Source organism: Salvelinus alpinus, chromosome 6, assembly GCF_045679555.1.
Source record: "Salvelinus alpinus chromosome 6, SLU_Salpinus.1, whole genome shotgun sequence".
NCBI classification, from domain to species: domain Eukaryota; kingdom Metazoa; phylum Chordata; class Actinopteri; order Salmoniformes; family Salmonidae; genus Salvelinus; species Salvelinus alpinus.
Window position 1 is genome coordinate 62,997,557 of NC_092091.1, and position 25,351 is coordinate 63,022,907.

General features: G+C 43.4%; 1 protein-coding gene across 1 annotated transcript in view; it reads left to right on the plus strand.

The window, feature by feature from the left end:
• Positions 1–23,539, plus strand: part of LOC139577705 (uncharacterized) — a 25,676-nt gene extending 2,137 nt beyond the window's left edge. Inside the window, exons 2-9 of the mRNA XM_071404883.1 lie at positions 74–221; positions 510–621; positions 2,810–6,188; positions 13,993–14,123; positions 14,326–14,499; positions 19,346–19,510; positions 19,890–20,001; positions 22,236–23,539. Coding sequence (XP_071260984.1) covers positions 5,894–6,188; positions 13,993–14,123; positions 14,326–14,499; positions 19,346–19,510; positions 19,890–20,001; positions 22,236–23,191 — 1,833 coding nt within the window. The 5' untranslated portion in view covers positions 74–221; positions 510–621; positions 2,810–5,893 and the 3' untranslated portion in view covers positions 23,192–23,539. The remainder of the gene's footprint in view (positions 1–73; positions 222–509; positions 622–2,809; positions 6,189–13,992; positions 14,124–14,325; positions 14,500–19,345; positions 19,511–19,889; positions 20,002–22,235) is intronic.
• The last annotated feature ends 1,812 nt before the right edge of the window (positions 23,540–25,351 follow it).

Sequence of the window (25,351 nt, forward strand, 5' to 3'; positions counted from 1 at the left end):
AAGTGTGTTTATCTCTGTGTGTGTGTGTACCTGAGGGAGTGTATGTCTGTAATCTATCACCTGTCTCTTCCAGGAAGAGGAGGGTCCAGAGGTGCTGCTGGTGAAGGAGGGGTTTGCGGACGGTCTGGGGAACCATGGTCATGGAGGACAACCAGACTACACTTCCTGAACCCACAGAGGAACCAGCTGAGCAGCACAGGACCACACACAGTCTCACTGAGGTGAGCCCACTGTGAACTACTGTCTGAATGGTATTAGGTCAGGGCCCGTATCCAGAAAGCCTCTCCAAAGTAGGAGTGCTGATCTATGATCAGTTTTGCCTTTGAAATCACAATGAATAAGATTATATGGAAAGATATTCGATCTCCACGTTTGCATAGTATCAAATCAACTAACATGTTTGCATAGTACTCAGCAATCCCTCATTGCCCAATCAGAAGATTCTTCATAGCAGGTTGCTCATATCAGATTTCTTGATCCAACATCCTCTCCCTCTGTATCTCTTACAGTCAGTAGACATGGAGGATGGGAAGCCTGATCTGCTGCTGGTCAAAGAGGAGACTATAGAAGACGGAACAGAGAGCATTGATCTGCTGAGTGGACTAAAGATGGGGGAGCAAGGTAAGGGAGAAATACATATAGCCTACATACAGTAATAGATCTTCAATGAGAATAGTGATAAGCCTGGCTATTATTTTTCTTCATTCATAAAATTACATTGACATAATATACAACTTAAAGTATGTTTAAAAACAAAAACACGCAATGTATGAACTTGACCAGATAATTGACCAAAAAAAATCAAATTAAAAGTTATCTTCCATGATTTTTAAGTCTATTTTCTAACCTCTTCCTGCTAGAGGATAACAGAGGAGACTGGGCAGCCTTCTTGGATTCCCAGACTTGTGCAACGAAGGCCCCTGGGGATTTTTTATATATTTTTTATTTCACCTTTATTTAACCAGGTAGGCCAGTTGAGAACAAGTTCTCATTTACAACTGCGACCTGGCCAAGATAAAGAAAAGCAGTGCGACAGAAGAAACAACACAGACTTACACATTAAACAAATGTGCAGTCAATAACACAAAATAAAAATCTATGTACAGTGAGTGCAAATGTAGAAGATTAGGGAGGTAGGCAATAAATAGGCCCTACAGGTGAAAATAATTACAATTTAGCATTAATACTGGAGTGATAGATGTGCAGATGATGATGTGCAAGTAGAGATACTGGGGTGCAAAAGAGCAAGAGGGTAAGTAATACTATGGGGATGAGGTAGTCGGGTGTGCTATTTACAGATTGGCTGTGTACAGGTACAGTGATCGGTAAGCTGCTCAGACAGCTGATGCTTAAAGTTAGAGAGGGAGATATAAGACTCCAGCTTCAGAGATTTTTGATGACATCATCAAGCAGGCCAGGACCAGAAGCGACATAGATGAGGTCAGTGGATTAGACAGCTTCCTCAACTCTGGACTCTGGAACAACACTGTTAACCACAACCAGAAACCGACAGTCAAAACAACAACCAAACTTAGTCTTCATGACAACAGACTGCCTGAGACCAGGGCGATGCGTAGATTTGGTCTGCGGGGACGGGGAGGTGTCCGTATGAGAACAGACAGACTCGGCTAGCGATTCTCCGGTCCTGCCCCTATAGTCCTTATTCAGAGAGACTGATGACGCCTCAGGTTAACCCCCTAACAGGTGCTGCCTTCAGCCTGCCTTCTATAGGATCTATTAACTGGAACATGGACCCTGTGACACAGACACTTCCTGGCCTTCATCCTCCTCACACTCTCCTTCTGTTAAACCAGACCTCAGACAATACCAGTGCCTCAGGACTAAATGGCTACACAAGCCCATTGACAAATGACAGTAGTAGTAATGCTATCAGCAGATCTGGTGGCAAAGAGAAGAGCTTCCCGTGTTCATTCTGTGGGAAAGTCTTCAGTTTCCCCAAATAGGTGGATATCCACCAGAGGATGCACACCGAGTTGAAAATCTTTCAGCTGCCACCTGTGAGAAGATGTTCTCCCACCAGCACCAGCTGAAGATGCACCTGAAGGTCCATAAGGGAGAGAGGCCGTTTGCCTGTATGCACTGTGGGAAGAGGTTCTCAGAGAGGAACTACCTCAGGATACACCAGTAGAAAATGCACACGGACCATTTATAGTGATATGTAATGTTTTACTTGTTAGTTTGTAGTTAATTCTGTTTGGGATTGAGTGGGGAACTGGATGAGGTGGACGGAGGAAAGAATGAGTATGATGAGGCAGAGTAGATGATATGGTGATTGTTGGTGTGATGGTGTCTGTAAAAATGCTTCACTGATGAAAATTGACAATCTTGTCCAGTTTTTTGATGCTGGTGTTTTATGATGAGGAAATGAGTGCCTATGTTTACTTGACATTAAGTAGTGTGTAATGTAATGACAGTGTTATAAATGTGAATTTGATCAAAAGTGAGGGTACCAGGTTTACAGAAAAGGTAAAGTGTTACCATAGTGAGAAGTTATTCTACGTATTGATTTGTGCAATAAAAGTACTGTACTTCATGTTATGTGAGCATATGACCATTTTGTTTAAATAAATGTTTTCCTTATCTCAGTCGAACCAAAACATACTTAATTTTTGAGTCAACACATTGCCATTATTTTTTATGAACTCCAATGACTATTGTTAGGTACTTGAATCAGTGTTAGAAATGGGCTTGACTGTGGTTAACGTTTTATAATATGTCGTTTCTGTGTGTACACCAAAGAGTTTCTTATATAAACCTTTATGCTTTTCTGTTCAATTTGTGTTTACAGTCTGCAATCCATGAGGACCTGCTGATATCCGGTGTTGCTGGCGGGGGAGACTGGACCTCTGAAGCGGCTGGTCACAAAACCTGACCCCGGACCTGTCTCCAACAGGGTCTTGTTTAATGCCTGGTGACTGGGTTGGTAGAAAGTCTGAAGCTGGACCTATGTCTAGCCTTCCTCAGTTACCTCATGGTTACCCCACCAATACAGACATGGTCAGGTTGCACGTTCACCAGAAGAGGTACATAGCCTATAACACAGCACACAATCCAAACAACATCCAGTCAAGGAGGGAGCTCAAAGACTAACCACCTGAACCACCTCTGGTGTTATTGGGTCACAACATGGGAGGCCGAGCATTAGGACGGACGCCGACAAGCCGTATGCCTGCCCCATATGTGGAAAGCGCTTCGCTGAGGCAAACTATGTGAAGGACCACCAGACCGTTCACACCAAGGAGAGGCCCTTCAATTGTAAGCTGTGTTAAGGCGTCTGCATGCTTCCCAGCCAAAACAGTTTGGAAGAGTTTGTGCATATATTATGAGGCAAGCCGAAGTCTACGCCCCTTTGTCGGTTACTGGTCAACAGTAGAGATTCTTCATTAAAGTCTTTGTCATTCAACGAGAGACGACTGGTTGTCGTGCACATTTTTACATTGAGATATACAGCACCAAACATCTTAGTTAGCTGTGAAATTGTGCGACTAAGATCTTGGCAAAAGCGTCCAATTTAATGACAGATTTCTTGAGTTATCTTAGATTAACACTGACTATTTTGAGGAAGTGTATACTGGCTACAGCGTCTCAAAATGGACAAACAGTACTATTGCCGTTTTTTTTTTTTTTTTTTCAAGCAAAGGTCTTAAGGGAGTATGCGAGCACACTTGTTCAGTTAGGCGCCACCCGAACGCTGACGCCTTTACAAGAGCTTCTCCTTCCTGAGTAACCTTATCAGACACAGGAGTTTCCACAATGGGGAGACATTGTAGCAGTGTGGCTTGCGATGTACACAGGGGTTTTCTGGGAACCATTCTTTAGCTGACATTATTATACAGTAGTTATCATATGAAGTGTCTTGGGGTAAGAGGGTAATTAACCACATACCCCTTATTTATCTTACTGAGGTCATTTAGATGGAATAAAGTAATTATATTATTTTCTACTGTATTCTTGCCAACATACTGTTCTTTCTAATCAAATCTGCTCTGAGCTTGAAAAGTGGTCATCAAAGGAGATTTGATGTAATGTAATAAGCTGTACCGTAATTCAAAGAACAGTGCGCAATGACTTTTTCATTTAACCACACCCTTGAGCTATGACGCCAACAAATAAAATGCTTTGTCTTCAGTGTAATTACATGTTCCTCTCCTGAAAACCCTGAGCAGTCGACAGATGAAGTCTCAGAAATTGAACCTGAGGAAAGTGAATAGGAAGAACCTGCGCCGACAGGTGAGGTGAAGGCTTCCAAACCTCACCCCAATTATCAGGAAAATGCCCGAGATGACTTGGGCCCAGTGGGAGTACAATTCGTGGAGAGCATGCTAGCAGATACAGAGACTTCCAGTCATCGTGCTAAAGCTAGTTAGCATTGGCTTGCAAAACTACTTTAATTGCCTTCATACTGGACACAGAGACATAAAAATGGTATCCACTAGTTCATCTGACTCTGGGGAAGTAGTATCCTGAAGTATCCCTTTAATTGTACTGCACAGACGGAATGGAAATCCCTGAAGATTTAATTGGTAGTAGCAGCAGAGAAGTTTAAAATGTACTTTTTGGGTCACCAGCCACTGTGGCAGGTAGAGAAAAAAACTACCAGTCACTCAGATTTTTTTTACCAGTCAAAATATTTTATTGCCATAATTACATACAAAAAACTAAAAACATGATCGTGCTTTGTAATGTTTCTAAAACAAGAAATGTATTAGTAAGAAGTAATGTGGTATATTGCTCAATTTCATAAAAAAACGTGTGACTTCAGTCTTTTAACCAAAATATCAGATGAGATAAACTGTTCAGCTACCTCTTTAATGTTGGGAGGTTATGGTGGTAATGGTCACTTGTGTCTGAGATTTAGCATCTGACTAGGGCGTCTCTTCGCTATCAGTTCAAGCAGCAGACTCAAACTAACGTTGAAAAACAACCGAGCTTATGAACAAAACGATGTAAACTGCCAAGAACATGAGGACAAAGTCTCACTTTGTGGACTTAGATCAACTTTTATGCCTGTGGATAGCGCATTCAAAAATGAGTCTATCAAAGCGCACAGCTCTCCTGCCAGGCAGTGTTGCGTCTTGATGTGGGATGTAGGATTCGTATTTATTTGTGCGATTAACATCTTTGACACAAAAAGGCAGAAATACTTTGACCCGCTACTGCAGCATTTTTCTACAATAAATCGCCAATCGCACATGTGCTCATACTTTTTATTATTTTTATTCGCAAATGTAATGCTCGCAACGTGGCTGGTAATAAGACATTCTTACCTAAATGAAATTTTATACCTTGCCTAACATCACTATTTGTGATTTTTTTAAGCACTTATGTAATACAAAAAAGCACAAAGGCTTCATAATTCATAAAGGTCATGTTAACTAACTGATATTACCTCAGAGAACAAAACCTCCTTAACCTAATAGGAATGGCTGAATGAACCAGAGGTAACTGGTTCCGTTTTTTAGGACTACCAGCTGGCGAGCTCTATACATCGAGGTATAATGGGGCGCTCTAATATGGAATAAATGGTGGAATTGCCTCGACTCGACCACCGCTCCCCCCAATTTCCCCCTTTTTTTGTACAAATGTGCAATGCACTTTCCGAACTGTGAAAGGCAGCAATACGCAACAAAGCGTCTAGTCTGCCGGAAAACCACACGAAGAAGTAGTAAACGGAAGTGAACAGTGACCAAGAACAATTTCCACGTTAGCGTTTCTTTTGTTATTTAGACATTTATTAACACCTTGGAACTCAAAATATGATTAATTTAACTGCACAGCATCACTTATGTACCCCGGGTAGTGTTTAATTAGCGTTGAAGACAGGACTTGGGTGATATAGTTAACGCTAGCTAGCGGCTAACGTTAGTTAACAATGGCTACCTGTAACTCTAACGTTATGGTTTTTCACACTCAAATAGCCTCCATCATGGAGGTGCTAGCAAATGCAGCCGTTGCAGAAATCTGTAAACTCGTAGACGACGATTATGCAGTGTTTCGTTTGGAAATGACTCAAAGCCAGAAAGAAAACAGGACATTGCGGAGGAAACTACAGCTACTTGAACTGAAGGTGACACGGGAGCGCGCAGAGAGGACAACGCGAGAGCGCGTCCTCGCCAGTCGTCCTAGTAGTGTCAAGATCCTCGACCGATACAGAGGAATGACAAGAGGTAAGCTACATTTTGAAGAAGGCAGAGGCTGCGGGGTCTGTCGTCCCGTTCCCTCTGCGCATGTGTTCAGATGTCTTACTCAGAGTTGGGTCTTGGTCAGTTTTTGGATAGTGTGTCATACTTCCCCTGATTACTTAGCTGCCGTGCATTTCTTTCCATGTTACGTTTATTTTACCAGGCAGGTCAATTAATAAGAAATACTTCTTGCACAAAGACAATATTCTAACCAGATTTTTGATTGACTGAATTTCCTATTGTCACGCTCAATTAAAATAATGTGATGCATGGAACATAATCAATAAATAGTATGTCAAGAATTTATTATAAGTTACCTTACATCCAGGGCCGGATTACCAAACGGGCACGCAGCGCATGTATCCCCGACCTCCCGGGGCCCCCAACAATTTTTTTTTTTAAGGTTGTTGGCCCCTGGTGGTCAGGCTCCCCCAGATAGCATATGAAAGAGTCAGCATTGAGCAAATTTGAACATGCAGCTGGCCAAGAACAGAGCAGCACATTTTGCTCTTCACTGTAATCAGAGGGCTAATTTCAATACTATGCATGCTAGTCTCTCTTGACTAAAAGTTGAGGAGAGACCGACTGCATCGCTTCTCGTTTTAATAAGAAACAATGTGTTAAATTCCATATTGCTTGCATAGTCAACTTACATACAGCACTGACACAGACCCCACCAGACATGTCACCAGGTGTATTTTCACAGTCCCCAGGTCCAGAACAAATTCAAGGAAATGTACAGAATTATACAGAGCCATGGTTGCATGGAACTCCCATGTCATATAGCGGAAGTGAACAGCAAACCTGGTTAAAACATTTTTTTATTTCTATTAAGCAACGCCTCCAATGTTTTGGGGCACTAAGCAAATTTTGGGCCGCACCAATATGTCGGAGGAAACACCGAACAGCTGGCGACCTGAAGTCAGTGTGCATGCGCCCGGCCACAAGGAGTCTCTAGCGCGCGATGGGACAAGGACATCCCAGCCAGCCAAACTCACCCCTAACCCGGACAACGCTAGGCCAATTGTGCGCCGTCTCCCGGTTGCGGCCGGCTGCGACACAGCCTGGGATCAAACCCGGATCTGTAGTGAACTCTCTAGCTTTTGATTTTTATGATATAGCCTACAGTAGCCTATATGTGGTGTTCAATGCAAGCCTACATATACAGTTGAAGTCGGAAGTTTACATACACCTTAGCCAAATACATTTAAACTCACTTTCACAATTCCTGACATTTAATCCTAGTAAAAATTCCCTGTCTTAGGTTAGTTAGGATCACCACTTTATTTTAAGAATGTGAAATGTCAGATTAATTGTAGAGCGAATTATTTATTTCAGCTTTTATTTCTTTCATCACATTCCCAGTGGGTCAGAAGTTTACATACACTCAATTAGTATTTGGTAGCATTGCCTTTAAATTGTTTAACTTGGGTCAAACGTTTCGGGTAGCCTTCCACAATAAGTTGGGTGAATTTTGGCCCATTCCTCCTGACAGAGCTGGTGTAACTGACTCAGGTTTGTAGGCCTCCTTGCTCGCACACGCGTTTTCAGTTCTGCCCACAAATTTCTATAGGATTGAGGTCAGGGCTTTGTGATGGCCACTCCAGTACCGTGACTTTGTTGTCCTTAAGCCATTCTGCCACAACTTTGGAATTATGCTTGGGGTCATTGTCCATTTGGAAGACCCATTTGCGACCAAGCTTTAACTTCCTGACTGATGTCTTGAGATGTTGCTTCAATATATCCACATAATTTTCCATCTTCATGATGCCATCTATTTTGTGAAGTGCACCAGTTCCTCCTGCAGCAAAGCACCCCCATAACATGATGCTGCCAACCCCCGCTCTTCACGGTTGGGATGGTGTTCTTCGGCTTGCAAGCCTCCCCCTTTTTCCTCCAAACATAACGATGGTCATTATGGCTAAACGGTTTTATATCAGACCAGAAGATATTTCTCCAAAAAGTATGCTGTTCCTCCCCATGTGCAGTTGCAAACCGTAGTCTGGCTTTTTTATGGCGGTTTTGGAGCAGTGGCTTCTTCCTTGCTGAGTGGCCTTTCAGGTTATGTCGATATAGGACTCGTTTTACTGTGGATGTAGATACTTTTGTACCCGTTTCCTCCAGCATCTTCACAAGGTCCTTTGCTGTTGTTCTGGGATTGATTTGCACTTTTTGTACCAAGGTACGTTCATCTCTAGAAGACAGAACGCGTCTCCTTCCTGAGCGCTATCACGGCTGCTTGGTCCCATGTTGTATATACCTGCATACTATTGTTTGTACAGATGGACGTGGTCCCTTCAGGCGTTTGTAAATTGCTCCCAAGGATGAACAGACTTGTGGAGGTCTACAATTGTTTTTCTGAGGTCTTGGTTGATTTCTTTATATTTTCCCATGATGTCAAGCAAAGAGGCACTGAGTTTGAAGGTAGGCCTCGAAATACATCCACAGGTACACCTCCAAATGACTCAAATGATGTCAATTAGCCTATCAGAAGCTTCTAAAACCATGACATCATTTTCTGGAATTTTCTAAGCGGTTTAAAGGCACAGTCAACATAGTGTATGTAAACTTCTGACCCACTGCTGGAATTGTGATAGTGAAATAATCAGTCTGTAAACAATTGTTGGAAAATGTACTTGTGTCATGCACAAAGTAGATGTCCTAACCGACTTGCCAAAACTATAGTTTGTTAGCAAGACATTTGTGAAGTGGTTGAAAGGCGAGTTTTAATGACTCCAACCTAAGTGTATGTAAACTTCCGACTTCAACTGTATATACAGTCGTGGCCAAAAGTTTTGAGAATGACACAAATATTAATTTCCACAACGTTTGCTGCTTCAGTGTCTTTAGATATTTTTGTCAGATGTTACTATGGAATACGGAAGTGTAATCACAAGCATTTCATAAGTGTCAAAGGCTTTGATTGACAATTACATGAAGTTGATGCAAAGAGTCAATAAGACCTCTACAAGACCTCTGCAATCCGCCCTGGCATGCTGTCAATTAACTTCTGGGCCACATCCTGACTGTTGGCAGCCCATTCTTGCATAATAAATGCTTGGAGTTTGTCAGAATTTGTGGGTTTTTGTTTGTCCACCCGCCTCTTGAGGATTGACCACAAGTTCTCAATGGGATTAAGGACCTGGGGAGTTTCCTGGCCATGGACCCAAAATATTGATGTTTTGTTCCCCGAGCCACTTAGTTATCACTTTTGCTTTATGGCAAGGTGCTCCATCAAGTTAGATTCGTTTTGGTTTGTTGCATTGAAAAGGGGCTGATTTATAATGTTGATTCGATCACAGAAAAAACATTGATTTATATAGTGCAAACTAATGGGGCGAACTCAGTGAAGTTAAATCTCTTGGTCTCTGCAGAGGCCTGGCATTTCTTCTGAGCAGCAGTCCTTCGATTAGTTTTAACGGCTGTTGGCAACCAATCAATGTTGCATTTCTGACACCTACTAGACTGAAGTACAACTCCCTTATACAGTGCTTGAATAAATAAATAATAACCCTACCTTCTAACACTACACTCACAAAAAACACCACCCTACTACACTATTTAAAACTATTTAGTCCTACCTCAGACCAACAACCTGAAAGGATGGGACACCACCATTCAACACACCCTGTAACTCTTCTGATGTCAAGTCTCGCACACCCAAATAACTCTCTGCAGCTGCCACCACAACCTCAATTTTCTGTGACTTACGTTCCATCCGTGCAGTACAGTTGAAAACCATAATCTGTGCTATAAATGCTAAAAATCTAATCTTACTGAAACATCACTTGTTGGCCTATCCCTCTGTATTGTTACATATCTACTACTCACAGCACTCCTCTCAGGATCCCTCCCCCTTAACCCATCTGCCTCTACTTTCTTCACTGCCTCAGCATATGACAACTTCTGCACTACTCTAACCCTGGAAACCTCAATCTGCCTCTCTCACACGGGACATTTCTGATCCTATGTCCCATGGGCACCCCTACAATTAACACATACCACTACTTTCCCCAATGCTACACATTCCTTTGTCTCATGCCCTTCTGCACACTTCTCACACCTAGGAACCTCCCTCCAACACACTGCTGCCACATGCCCAGAGCAGCATTCCCGGAGGAGGTGCGCAGCTTAGAGGGAACATTGGTTGTGGGTCCCCTGTAGGTCAGCCCCCCCCCCCCCCCAGATAGCATATGAACAGGTCATAAACCATAGTAAATGGGTAGAATTGCAGGAAATTAGCTTGAAATGAGCTAAATGTGTAAAATACCATGAGATTAGCTATAAAACTGCACATTTACCTTGGAGATACAGAGGAGTCCGATATTATTGAAACCCTTGATAAAGATGAGAAAAACGACTGTGTAAAATATATTATTCAAATACTGAGCGATATGGTATGACTTTTTTGGAGGGGGAATTTATATTATTTTCACCACCACTGGTGGTCTACATTTAACATTTACATTTAAGTCATTTAGCAGACGCTCTTATCCAGAGCGACTTACAAATTGGTGCATTCACCTTATGATATCCAGTGGAACAACCACTTTACAATAGTGCATCTAACTCTTTTAAGGGGGGGGGGGTTAGAAGGATTACTTTATCCTATCCTAGGTATTCCTTAAAGAGGTGGGGTTTCAGGTGTCTCCGGAAGGTGGTGATTGACTCCGCTGACCTGGCGTCGTGAGGGAGTTTGTTCCACCATTGGGGTGCCAGAGCAGCGAACAGTTTTGACTGGGCTGAGCGGGAACTGTACTTCCTCAGAGGTAGGGAGGCGAGCAGGCCAGAGGTGGATGAACGCAGTGCCCTTGTTTGGGTGTAGGGCCTGATCAGAGCCTGAAGGTACGGAGGTGCCGTTCCCCTCACAGCTCCGTAGGCAAGCACCATGGTCTTGTAGCGGATGCGAGCTTCAACTGGAAGCCAGTGGAGAGAGCAGAGGAGCGGGGTGACGTGAGAGAACTTGGGAAAGTTGAACACCAGACGGGCTGCGGCGTTCTGGATGAGTTGTAGGGGTTTAATGGCACAGGCAGGGAGCCCAGCCAACAGCGAGTTGCAGTAATCCAGACGGGAGATGACAAGTGCCTGGATTAAGACCTGCGCCGCTTCCTGCGTGAGGCAGGGTCGTACTCTGCGAATGTTGTAGAGCATGAACCTACAGGAACGGGTCACCGCCTTGATGTTAGTTGAGAACGACAGGGTGTTGTCCAGGATCACGCCAAGGTTCTTAGCACTCTGGGAGGAGGACACAATGGAGTTGTCAACCGTGATGGCGAGATCATGGAACGGGCAGTCCTTCCCCGGGAGGAAGAGCAGCTCCGTCTTGCCGAGGTTCAGCTTGAGGTGGTGATCCGTCATCCACACTGATATGTCTGCCAGACATGCAGAGATGCGATTCACCACCTGGTTATCAGAGGGGGGAAAGGAGAAGATTAATTGTGTGTCGTCTGCATAGCAATGATAGGAGAGACCATGTGAGGATATGACAGAGCCAAGTGACTTGGTGTATAGCGAGAATAGGAGAGGGCCTAGAACAGAGCCCTGGGGGACACCAGTGGTGAGAGCACGTGGTGCGGAGACAGATTCTCGCCACGCCACCTGGTAGGAGCGACCTGTCAGGTAGGACGCAATCCAAGCGTGGACCTTGCCGGAGATGCCCAGCTCGGAGAGGGTGGAGAGGAGGATCTGATGGTTCACAGTATCAAAGGCAGCCGATAGGTCTAGAAGGATGAGAGCAGAGGAGAGAGAGTTAGCTTTAGCAGTGCGGAGCGCCTCCGTGACACAGAGAAGAGCAGTCTCAGTTGAATGACTAGTCTTGAAACCTGACTGATTTGGATCAAGAAGGTCATTCTGAGAGAGATAGCAGGAGAGCTGGCCAAGGACGGCACGTTCAAGAGTTTTGGAGAGAAAAGAAAGAAGGGATACTGGTCTGTAGTTGTTGACATCGGAGGGATCGAGTGTAGGTTTTTTCAGAAGGGGTGCAACTCTCGCTCTCTTGAAGACGGAAGGGACGTAGCCAGCGGTCAAGGATGAGTTGATGAGCGAGGTGAGGTAAGGGAGAAGGTCTCCGGAAATGGTCTGGAGAAGAGAGGAGGGGATAGGGTCAAGCGGGCAGGTTGTTGGGCGGCCGGCCGTCACAAGACGCGAGATTTCATCTGGAGAGAGAGGGGAGAAAGAGGTCAAAGCACAGGGTAGGGCAGTGTGAGCAGAACCAGCGGTGTCGTTTGACATAGCAAACGAGGATCGGATGTCGTCGACCTTCTTTTCAAAATGGTTGACGAAGTCATCCGCAGAGAGGGAGGAGGGGGGAGGAGGGGGAGGAGGATTCAGGAGGGAGGAGAAGGTGGCAAAGAGCTTCCTAGGGTTAGAGGCAGATCTGGTGATTTGGTCTAGTCATCTGACCAAAGCACCGCTTCCAATCCAATGTACAATGCGTTTTTAGCTAACTCCAGGTGTTTACATTTTTTGGATGACATTAAAATGGTGGGTTTTGCGTTGAAATGAGGATGCACGAGCAGAAAATAACCCCATACCTACTGTAATATAGGGTGGTGGATCTTCGATGTTATGGCTCTATTTTGCTTCCACTGGTCTTGGTGCCCTTGTTATGGTCAATGGCATAATGAACTTTACTCAGTATCAGGATATTTATGGTTGCCTCTGCCAGGAGACTAAAACTTGACCGCAAATGGATCTTCCAGCAAAACAATAACCTCAAGCACACATCAAAATCCACAAAGAAATGGTTAATTGCAATGGCCATCTCATTCTCCGGACTTAAAACCTATTAAAAACATAGTTTGAATTGAAGAAGGCAGTCCATAAGCGCAGACGAAGGATATCAAGATTCTGGAAGGATTCTGTATGGAGGAATGGTCTACAGCCTTGTTCACATTGGCAGTTTGAAGTGACGCAATTATATATATTTTTTGCATATCTAATTTGAATCAGTTCTTTTTCCTGCAGTATGAACAGCCAAAAAGCACATGGAATCAGATATCCCAAGTCATACAAATATGATTCCTGTCCATGCGACTTGTCTGAACAGTCAAATCTGATTTATTTTCCCTCAAGTGGTTTTTAGACTTATTTAGCATATCTTTTGTCGCCTGCTAGCTACTCTGTTGACAGTTTTGACAATAACATGTGGTAGCTAACTAGCTTGTTCATTGTTTACAAACAAATTAGTGAATATGCTAGAAAGCGAAACAGATTCCTAGCTAGCTAGTTGACTGCTGTGACTAGCCAAAAAGGACTCGTTTTGAAAGTTGGATCTTTAAGTGTTCTTACACTATGATTTTGAACATTCAAAGCAACTGGGAAACGTCCATAGCAGGCATTGTTGTCACCTTAGCTTGCTACACAACTTCTGAGTGATAGGAACCATGTGCACCTCCACCAATCAGCCTACACAACTGCGCACACACCCGTCGTTACTATGACTGCTGTCTGAATTTGGTAGTTTGTAACTTGCTGTTTGGACAGTCAGTATTCCAAAACAGATTTGAAAACTAAACTGATTTGAGCATTAAGGCCTGCAGTGTGAACAGGGCTTTAGATCCTTCCCAATGTGTTCTCCAACTCATAAAACATTAGAAAAGGGCCCCCTGACATTATCCTCACAAGGTGAGGTATTGAAAGGTATTGAAAACAGGAGTGTCAATCATTTGGACCCCTACCCTTTTTGAGAATTGTATTTATTACTTGTTAAACAAAATCTATTTCTCTGAGCAATTGTATTATTATAAAACATAATCACCCATTTTTCCCCCCCCAATAACTCTCTTAGGTGAAGGACATCTCACTGGAGGCCACAGGAGCTTTGTGAAGCCTACAGGACACAAAACATGGAGAGATGACCAACCCATAGCTATAGATGAGGGGAGTGGAACCTCAAACCAGCATGTTATCGTGATAGAGGTTAGTGTCATAGTGTAACATAAAAAATGACAGTACATCAAATGTGGCCCGTTTTATTTCAGAAAGGCTCCTCTCAGCTATTCATTTGCTTACATGTACATCCTGATTTATCTGCCATAGGGGAGCTTGTGAGACTTCCCTATGACATTGTTATCCAATTCAACTCATGTACCTGTAATAACCTCCTCTCTTCTTGTGTCAGTCTGCAGATGCAGAGGCTGCAGGTCCTGGAGGATCGTCTTTGGTCAAGCAGGAAAGGACTGAAGGAGAGCACCGACGACACAGCAGAGACATCCAGATTGGAGTGGCACCCCCTCTAGCCACGGAGGACCTCCCCACCGCGCCCCAGCCCAGGGCCCTATGCAGCTACACGGAGGTCAGTGGAGCACTGAATGCCGTCCTCAAGTCAGAGAAAGACACAGAGACTTTAATTGTAACACAAAGGTTCTTACGCACAGGACCTGACCACAGATCAGACCCAGAGAGACTGGGACCACTGGGCTATCCTTCTGCTCCTGGCTCAGAGTATTTACTTTACAGTAACCCAAGCCTGAGGATGGTTCATTCCCATCGGGACTCAGGTGACGCGTTAGAGACTGGCAATGATCTGTCAGGTTCTTTCACTACAGAGATGGACCCTGGCAACATGCCCTTGGGTTTAGAGACACAGACTGATCTGTCTAGAGGGGACTGGAACCGGTACAGTAGTAGTGTGTACTCTGAAGGCTGCCTAGATAAGAAAGGGGAGGTTATAGTCGATGAGAGGACTGTCAAGGTGAAGTGCGAGGCTCCTCTGACATGGAATGTAGACGAGACTCACTTAGGAGAAGGACACTCACAAGGCAGAGATTTCTTAGATTACAGGGAAAGCTTAGAGACAAATCCAAATGTCGCGACCCACTCCCCTTTACACACGTTCAGGAATCGCGACCCAGTGTCCACGTCGATGGGGCCTTCCGATTCACAGAGCCGGGTCCTTTTCGATCAGGTTTTGAACTCAAAGGACCAAAGGGCCAAGGTTTTGGGAGGGGGAGCAAAATCAGGCGATAAAGAGAAACGGTTCCTCTGCATGTTCTGTAACGAAGGCTTCAATTGCCCTCAGAAGGTAGAGATCCACCAGAGGGTCCACATAGGGGTGAAACCCTTCAGCTGTACCCAGTGTCACATGCGCTTCACACAGGCTGGTGACCTAAAGAGGCACCAGAGGGTCCACACAGGGGAGAAACCCTTCAGCTGTGTCCAGTGTCACATGCGCTTCACACAGGCTGGTGACCTAAAGAGGCACCAGAGGGTCCACACAGGGGAGAAACCCTTCAGCTGTACCCAGTGTCACATGCGCTTTGCCCAGGCTGGCAACCTAAAGATGCACCTGAAGGTCCACACGGGAGAAAGGCCATTTTCCTGTACGCACTGTGGGAAAAGGTTCTCAGAGAGGAGATGCCTCAGGATACACCAGCAGAAAAAACATTACACTCTATAACTTAGAAAGTAACTATTCCACTCGATAGCTTCTGACACTTAGATCTCACCCTGCATTAAAGACAAAAATACATTTTCATTAATGTCAGCAGATGCATTTAGAGTAAGGAGAGTAACATATTTCAGTGTTGAATATTCCTGTGTAAATATTACATCCAGACGTTGTGTGATATAATGCATTTGGAAAGTATTCAGACCCCTTGACTTCTTCCACATTTTACTTTACAGCCTTATTCTAAAATGGATTAAATATATTTTTTCCTCGTCAATCTACACAATACCCCATAATGACAAAGCAAAAATAGTTTTTTGCAAATTTATAAAAAAAATAACAAGCTGAAATATGACATTTACATAAGTATTCAGACCTTTTACTCAGTACTTTGTCGAAGCACCTTTGGCAGCGATTACATCCTTGAGTCTTCCTGGATATGACGCTACAAGCTTGGCACACCTGTATTTGGGGAGATTCTTCCATTCTTCTTTACAGATCCTCCCAAGTCCTGTAAGGTTGGTTGGAGTGTCGCTGCACAGCTATTTTCAGGTCTCTCCAGGGATGTTCAATTGGGTTCAAGTCTGGGCTCTGGCTGGGTTACTCAAGGACATTCAGAGACTTGTCCCGAAGCCACTCTTGGCTGTGTGCTTAGGGTTGTTGACCTGTTGGAAGGTGAACCTTCGCCCCAATCTGAGGACCTGAGCGCTCTGGAGCAGGTTTTCATCAAGAATCTCTCTGTACTTCGCTCCGTTCATCTTTCCCTCGATGCTGACTAGTCTCCCAGTCCCTGCCTGCTGCTGAAAAACATCCCCACAGCATGATGCTTCCACCACCATGCTTTACCGTAGGGATTGTGCCAGGTTTCCTCCAGACGTGACACTTGGCATTCAGGCCAAAGAGTTCAATCTTGGTTTCATCAGACCAGAGAATCTTGTTTGTCATGGTCAGAGTCCTTTAGGTGCCTATTGGCAAACTCGAAGTGAGCTGTCATGTGCCTTTTACTGAGGATTGGCTTCAGTCTGGCCACTCTACTATAAAAGCCTGATTGGTGGAGTACTGCAGAGATGGTTGTCCTTCTGGAAGTTTCTCCCACCTCCACAGAGGAACTCTGGAGCTCTGTCACAGTGACCATCGGGTTCTTGGTCACCTCCCTGACCAAGGCCCTTCACCCCGATTGCTCAATTTGGCCGGGTGGCCAGCTTTAGGAAGAGTCTTGGTGGTTCCAAACTTCTTCCATTTAAGAATTATGGAGGCCACTGTGTTCTTGGGGACCTTCAACGCTGCAGACATTTTTTGGTCCCCTTCCCCAGATCTGTTCCTCGACACGGTCCTGTCTCGGAGCTCTACTGACAATTCCTTCGACCTCATGGCTTGATTTTTGCTTTGACATGCACTGTCAACTGTGGGACCTTTGTATAGACAGGTGTGTGCCTTTCCAAATCATGTCCAATCAATTGAATTTACCACAGGTGGACTCAGGATGCACCCGAGCTCAATTTCGAGTCTCATAGCAAAGGGTCTGAATTTGCAAACATTCTAAAAACCTGTTTTCGTCATTATGGGGTGTTGTGCTGAAATGTAACAAAGTCGAGGGGTCTGAATACCTTCTGAATGCAAAGTATATAAGGCATATATACACTGAACAAAAATATAAATGCAACATGTAAAGTCTTGGTCCCATGTTTCATGAGCTGAAGCTACCAGAACTTTACCATATGCACAAAAAGGTAATTTCTCTCAAATGATGTGCACAAATGTGTTCACATCCCTGTTAGTGAGTATTTCTCCTCTGCCAAGATAACCCATCCACCTGACAAGTATGACATATCAAGAAACTGATTAAACAGCATGATCATTACACAGGTGCACCTTGTACTGGGGGCAATAAAAGGTCATTTTAAAATGTGCTGTTTTGTCACACAACACAATGCCACAGATTTATTTTACCCCACTTTTTCTCACCATTTTCGATCTCGTCTCATCGCTGCAACTCCCCAACGGACTCAGGAGGCAAAGGTTGAGTCATGCGTCCTCTGAAACATGACCCGCCTAACTGCGCTCCTTAACACCTGCCAGCTTAACCGGGAACCCAGCCGCACCAATGTGTCAGAGGAAACACTGTTCAACTGTCAGCCTGCAGGCACCCGTTCCACCACATGGAGTCGCTAAAGCGCGATGAGCCAAGTAAAGCCTCCCCGGCCAAACCCTCCCCTAACCTTGACGACGCTGGGCCAATTGTGCGCCGTCCTATGGGACTCCCGCCGAACCTATGGGACTCCCGCCGAACAGACTCGGGAATGAACCCGAGTCTGTAATAACACCTTTAGCACTTCGATCCAGTGCCTTAGACCGCTACGCCACTCGGGAAGCCCAGATGTCTCAAGTTTTGAGGGAGCATGCAATTGGCATGCTGACTGCAGGAATGTCCACCTGAGCTGTTACCAATTGAATGCTCACTTCTCTACCATAAGCTGCCTCAGCGGTTTGCTGATATCATGATTGTGAACAGAATGCCCCATGGTGGCGGTGGGCTGATGGTATGGGCAGGCATAAGCTACGGACAACGAACACAATTGCATTTATCGATGGCAATTTGAATGCACAGAGATACCATGACTAGATCCTGAGGCCAATTGTCTTGCCATTCATCTGCCGCCATCATTTCATATTTCAGCATGATAATGCACGGTCACAAGGGTCTGTACACAATTTCTGGAAGCTGAACATTTCCCAGTTTTTCCATGGCCAGCATACTCACCAGACATGTCAACCATTGAGCATGTTTGGAATGCTCTGGATCAACGTGTACGACAGCGCGTTCCAGTTCCCGCTAATATCCAGAAACTTTGCACAGCCATTGAAGAGCAGTGGGACAACATTCCACAGGCCACAGTCAACAGGCTGATCAACTCTATGCGAAGGAGATGTGTCATGCTGCATGGGACAAATGGTGGTTACTCCAGATACTGACTGGTTTTCTGATCCACACTCTGCTTTTTTAAAAGATATCTTTGACCAACAGATGCATATCTGTATTCCCAGTCATGTGAAATCCATAGATTAGGGCCAAATTAATTTATTTCATTTGACTGATTTCCTTTTATGAACTGCTGCGTTCATATTTTTGTTTAGTATATAAGCCTAAAATGTCTGTTATATTGTGTTTGTACTGTGTAGGCTATATGTTCACATGCCTATTTCATTACTTCCATTCAACTGCTTTATTTCTTTCCCAAGACACTTTTAATGAGAAAATTAATGCAGTTTATCAAGTTCATGCTGATTTTTTTGTTGTTGATGTGTGTGATTTTCATATGGTGGATTTAAAACTTGTTTGTTTAATAAATACAAAATGGGACTTTTCATTCTGACTTTCATTGAATCTCTCTTTAGTATACATCACATTTGATATCACCCTATTCTATACACACAACAGTGCTTTATAACCAATATACACTTACTAAATCTACCTACACATACCCACACACTAACAAACACCTACTGTACACATCAACATAGGTTAGTCAGATTTGTCTGACTTATCATAGCTGACTCATTTATCCACAACATCATATTTATGTCCACCACGATGGGCTAAACGGCAATGAAGTCATTCTGTAACTACAGTATAGGACTCAAACGTAGTGGGGATGGGTAAACACTCCATGTTGAAATTGTGTTTATTATCTGTGTGTACATACCTGAGGAAGTGTATGTCTGTGTAATCTGTATCACCTGTCTCTTCCAGGAGGATGAGGATCCAGAGGTTCTGCTGGTGAAGGAGGAGGGGTGTGAGGAGGGACTGGGGAACCCTGAGGGGACCATGGTCATGGATGACAACCAGACTACACCTCCTCCTGAACCCACAGAGGAACCAGCTGAGCAGCACAGGACCACACACAGTCTCACTGAGGTGAGCCCACTGAACTACTGTCTTAATGGTGTAACGTCAGGGTCCGTATCCACAAAGCCACTCAGAGTATTAGTGCGGATCTAGGATCATTTTAGCCTTTTCGATCATACTGAATAAGATTATATAGACAGCTGGGGACTTGATCCTCGATCAGCAATTCTATTTTGAGACTCTTTATGGATACGAGCCCAGGTCTTGATTAATTTTGTCTTAAGTGTGGGACCATTTCTTACAATTATCCAACCATTAAAGAGTGTAATAGCATTACATTTACATGTTACATAGCAATCCCCCATTGCCAAATCAGAAGATGCTCCATAGCAGGGTGCTCATATCAGATTTCTTGATCCAACATCCTCTCACTCTGTATCTCTTACAGTCAGTAGACATGGAGGATGGGAAGCCTGATCTGCTGCTGGTCAAAGAGGAGACAATAGAAGACGGACCAGAGAGCATTGATCTGCTGAGTGGACTAAAGATGGGGGAGCAAGGTAAGGGAGAAATACAAATAGCCTACATACAGTAATAGATCTTCAATGGGAATAGTGATAAGCCGGGCTATTATTTTTGTTTCTTCATTCATAAAATGAAATCAATACAAGTTATGTTTACCTTCAAAAGTTTCAAGTTCCATTTGTCGAATGCACAAGTACAGTGAAATGCTTAACTTGCAAGCTGGAGGACGTCCTCCGGACGTTGTCATAATTACTGTGAAAGTCTATGGAAGGGGGTGAGAACCATGAGCCTTTTGTATTGAAGTCAATATACCTAGAGGAAGACGGAAACTAGCTGTCCTCCGGCTACACATTGGTGCTACCCCAGAGAGTGCTGTTAAGGCTACTGTAGACCTTTATTGCAGAAGTGTTTTTTTAATCAGTTATTTGGTAGCATGAATATATTTAGTATAGTTTTATCTAAAAAAAATTACTTTTTAAATGTTTAACAATTTTAATTTTTATGTAAATCCCAGAGGAATTACATAATTTTCCCATAAAAGTCCCTTCCTCCTCTGAGGAGCCTCCCCTGATTCGCACCACTTGAGATTTTCCACATTTTGTTGTATTACAGCCTGAATTTAAGATGTATTAAATTGAGATTTTTTTGTCACTGGCCTACACACAATAGCCCATAATGTCATAGTGGAATTGTTATTTTTTTTACAAATTCATTAAAAATGAAAAGCTGAAATATCTTGAGTCAATAAGTATTCAACCCCTTTGTTATGGCAAGCCTAAATAAGTTCAGGAGTAAACATTTGCTTAAAAGTCACATAAGTTGCATGGACTCACTCTGTGTGCAATAAGTGTGTAACATAATTTTTTTATGACTACCTCATCTCTGTACCCCACACACAGAATTATCTAAGATCAGTCGAGAAGTGAATTTCAAACACAGATTCAACCAGGGAGGTTTTCCAATGCCTTGCAAAGAAGAGCACCTATTGGTAAAAATAAAATAAAATTTGACATTGAATATCCCTTTGAGCATGGTATTAATTACACTTTGGATGATATATATATATATATACACACCCAGTCACGACAAAGGTATAGATGTCTTTCCTAACTCAGTTGCCGAGAGGAAAGAAGCCGCTCAGGGCTTTCACCATGAGGCCAATGGTGAATTTAAAACAGTTACAGAGTTTAATGGCTGTGATAGGAAAAATCTGAGGATGTATCAACAACATTGCAGTTATTCCACAATACTAACCTAATTGACAGAGTAAAAAGCCTGTACAGAATAAAATATTCCAAAACATGCATCCTGTTTGAAATAAGGCACTAAAGTAATACTGCAAAAAAATTGGCAAAGCAATTCACTTTTTCTCATGTATACAAAGTGTTATGTTTGGGGCAAATCCAATACAACACATTACTGAGTACCATTCTCCATATTTTCAAGCATAGTGATGGCTGCATCATGTTATGGGTATGCTTATAATCGTTAAGGACTGTATAGTTTTTCAGGAAAAAAATTAACGGAAGGGAGCTTAGCCCAGGCAAAACCCTAGACGAAAACCTGGTTTAGTCTGCTTTCCACCAGAAACTGGGAGATTAATTTTCCTTTCGGCAGGACAATAACCTAAAACACAAGGCCAAATCTACACTGGAGTTGCTTACCAATAAGACAGTGAATGTTCCTGAGTGGCCAAGTTACAGTTTTTACTTAAATCTACTTTAAAATCTATGGTAAGACCTGAAAATGGTTGTCTAGCAATGATCAACAACCCATTTGACAGAGCTTGAAGAATTTTACAAATATGTTGCACAATTGTTACAGAATCCAGGTGTGGAAAAGTCTTATTAAGCGACTTACCCAGAAAGGACTCTCTGCAAATCGCTGCCAATGGTGCTTCTACAAAGTTTTGACTCAGGGGGGTGAATACTTATGTAAATTTGATATTTCCATATTTCATTTACAATACATTTGCTAATACATTTTTTAAATATGTTTTCACATTATGCGGTATTGTGTGTGGATGGTTGAGATTTTAGATTTTTTTTTCATCCATTTTGAATTCAGGCTGTAAAAACAAAATGTGTAATAAGTCAAGGGTTATGAACACTTTCATGTAGATAGGGATTAGGAGAAAATCCTAAAACAAAAATCCACAAAACACACATAATAATGTATGAACTTGACCAGGTAATTGACAAAAAAAATACTCCACATGTAGAGTTCTCTGCCATGTTTGTAAAGTCTATTTTGTAACCTCTTCCTGCAGGTAGTTGGCTGGAGGCTAACAGGGGGGACTGGGCAGCCATCTTGAATTCCCAGACCCAGATGGGTGCAGTCAATGACCCAGGGGACAACATCACTGAGCAGGGCAGAACCGGAGGTGACATAGTGGAGGTCAGTGGATGGGACAGCGTCATCAACTCTGGACTTGGGAACAACACTGTTAACCAGAAACAGACATTCGAACACAAATCAACAGCTGAACTTAGTCTCTATGACAACAGACTGTCTGAGACCAGGGAGAGGCGTAGATTTGGTCTGCAAGGACGGGGACGTGTCCGTATGCAGCGGGAGAGAACAGACACAGACTCGGCTAGCGACGCTCCGTCCTGCTCCTATAGTTGTGATTCAGAGAGACTGATGGTGCCTCAGGTTAACCCCCTAACAGGTGCTGCCTTCAGCCTGCCTTCTATAGGATCTATCAACTGGAACATGGACCCTGCGACAACACAGACCCTCCCTGGCCTTCGTCCTCCTCACACTCTCCTTATGTTAAACCAGACCTCAGACAATGCCAGTGCCTCAACACTAAATGGCTACACAAGCCCATTGACAAATGACATTAGTGGTGACGCTATCATCATATCCGGTGGCAGAGAGAAGCACTTCTCATGTTCATTCTGTGGGAAAGCCTTCAATTTCCGCAAACAGCTGGAGATCCACCAGAGGACGCACACGGGGGAGAAACCTTTCGGCTGTCACCTGTGCCGAGCTAGTTTCTCCCACTCGTTCACCCTTAAGAGGCATCAGAGGGTCCACACAGGGGAGAAACCCTACACCTGCCCTCACTGTGAGAAGAGGTTCTCCCACCAGCACCATCTGAAGAGGCATTTGAAGGTCCATACGGGAGAGAGGCCATTCGCCTGCACTCATTGTGGGAAGAGGTTCTCAGACAGGAGCTACCTCAGGATACACCAGCAGAAAAACCATTCCCATCTATAACATAGAAAGTAACTATTCCACTCGATAGCTACTGACGTTTAGATCAGACCATTTATTAAATACAAAGATAATTTTTTTTGTTGTCAGCAGAAAAGATCCACAAATGCATTTGGAATAACAAGAGTAATAGATTTCAGATTTTCATCTAGACTTGTACAGTGCCTTCAGAAAGAATTCACACCCCTTTACTTTTTCCACATTTTGTTATGTTACAAAGTGGGATTAAAGTGGATTTAATTGTACTTTTTATGTTAACAATCTACACAAAATGCTCTTTAATGTCAAAGTGTAAGAAGAATTCTAACATTTGTAAAACATTTATGAAAAATAAAACACTAATATACTGTATCCTGATTAGTATTCATACAGTGCATTCGGAAAGTATTCAGACCCCTTGACTTTTGCACATTTTGTTACGTTATAGCCTTATTCTAAAATGGATTCAATATTTTTTTCCCCTCATCAATCTACACACAGTACCCCATAATGACAATGCAAAAACAGGTTTTTAGAAATTTTAGCACATTTATTTAAAAAAATGTAAACTGAAATATCACATTTGCATAAGTATTCAGACCCTTTACTCAGTACTTTGCTGAAGCACCTTTTGGCAGCGATTATAGCCTCGAGTCTTCTTGGGTATGACACTACAAGCTTGGCACACCTGTGTTTGGAGAGTTTCTCCCATTCTTCGCTGCAGATCCCCTCAAGCTCTGTCAGGTTGGATCGGGAGCGTCACTGCACAGCTATTTTCAGGTCTCTCCAGAGATGTTCGATCGAGTTCAAGCCCGGGCTCTAGCTTGGCCACTCAAGGACATTCAGAGACTTGTCCCGAAGGCACTCCTGCGTTGTCTTGGCTGTGTGCTTAGGGTTATTGTCCTGTTGGAAGGTGAACCTTTGCCTCAGTCGGAGGGACTGAGCGCTCTGGAGCAGGTTTTCAACAATGGTCTCTCTGTACTTCACTCCGTACATCTTTCCCTCAATCCTGACTCCCAGTCCCTGCCGCTGAAAAACATCCCCACAGAATGATGCTGCCACCACCATGCTTCATGGTGCCAGGTTTCCTCCCGACGTGACACTTGGCATTCAAACCAAATAGTTCAATCTTGGTTTCATCTGACCAGAGAATCTTATTTCTCAAAGTCTGAGAGTCCTTTAGGTGCCTTTTGGAAAACTCAATGCGGGCTGTCATTAGGGCTGTGGCGGTCATGCAATTTCATCAGCCGGGAATTGTCAAGCAAATAACTGTCTGTCTCACGGTTATTGACTGTTAATTAACATAAACACATTTAGCATCTCCTGGCTTCCACACTCAGCCTACAAACCACTGATGCAGACCTTTTGGACCATCTACATTTTAAAAAGTTTAATAAATCCATGTAATAAAGCCAACACCTTCACAATAAATCTATTTATTTTAGAAAGGTCTAAAGAAGCATGATATAAAGGAAATGTAGTTTATTTGAAGAAAATGTAGTCTTTCAGAATTACAGAATAGCATACTCTGAGTTGTCCTCATGTTAGGTCCTGATTTGGCTATGCCAATTGGCAGTGGGCTACGGTATTGCATTTCGCAGAAAATATTTACTTAGAATTCCATGGCATTATTTTATAGTAACAAGAATACAATTGAACAAAGCTGAATAAAATAGAAAGGATATTTTCTCCAAACGATTTGAGGGAGTGCGCACATGCATCTATTCTGTGTTGAGCTGTTAACAAATAAATAAGTACTCCTATATGCTTAATTTATATTTATTAATGTAGCTTTAGTTGTTCTACAAATGTTGGGCTATATGTTTTGATTTTTAATACATTGTAAGGCTGCATGATGCGACTAATGATGATGTGAAAAAAGTCACTTGAAAGGCATGAGCTCTGCTTTGTTTTTCTGCGCAGGCTGTACACACATTCACAATTTGACACGCACTTGAAAATGCCTAGAATTTTACGGTGGCATCTCCTTTGTGTGGCCGTAATGCACCCTAAAAAAAATCCATGTATTTTGCGGCCTTTGGCGGTTATGCCCTTCTCCCTGAGTGCTGCGTGCTCCGAATCACCTCACTCTGGTGGCTCACCATCATGTGATCAGGTCTTTCTCACGTTTACAAGTGAAGACAGACACATCCGGGACGCAGCTGCGAGGTGCATATTGAAGAT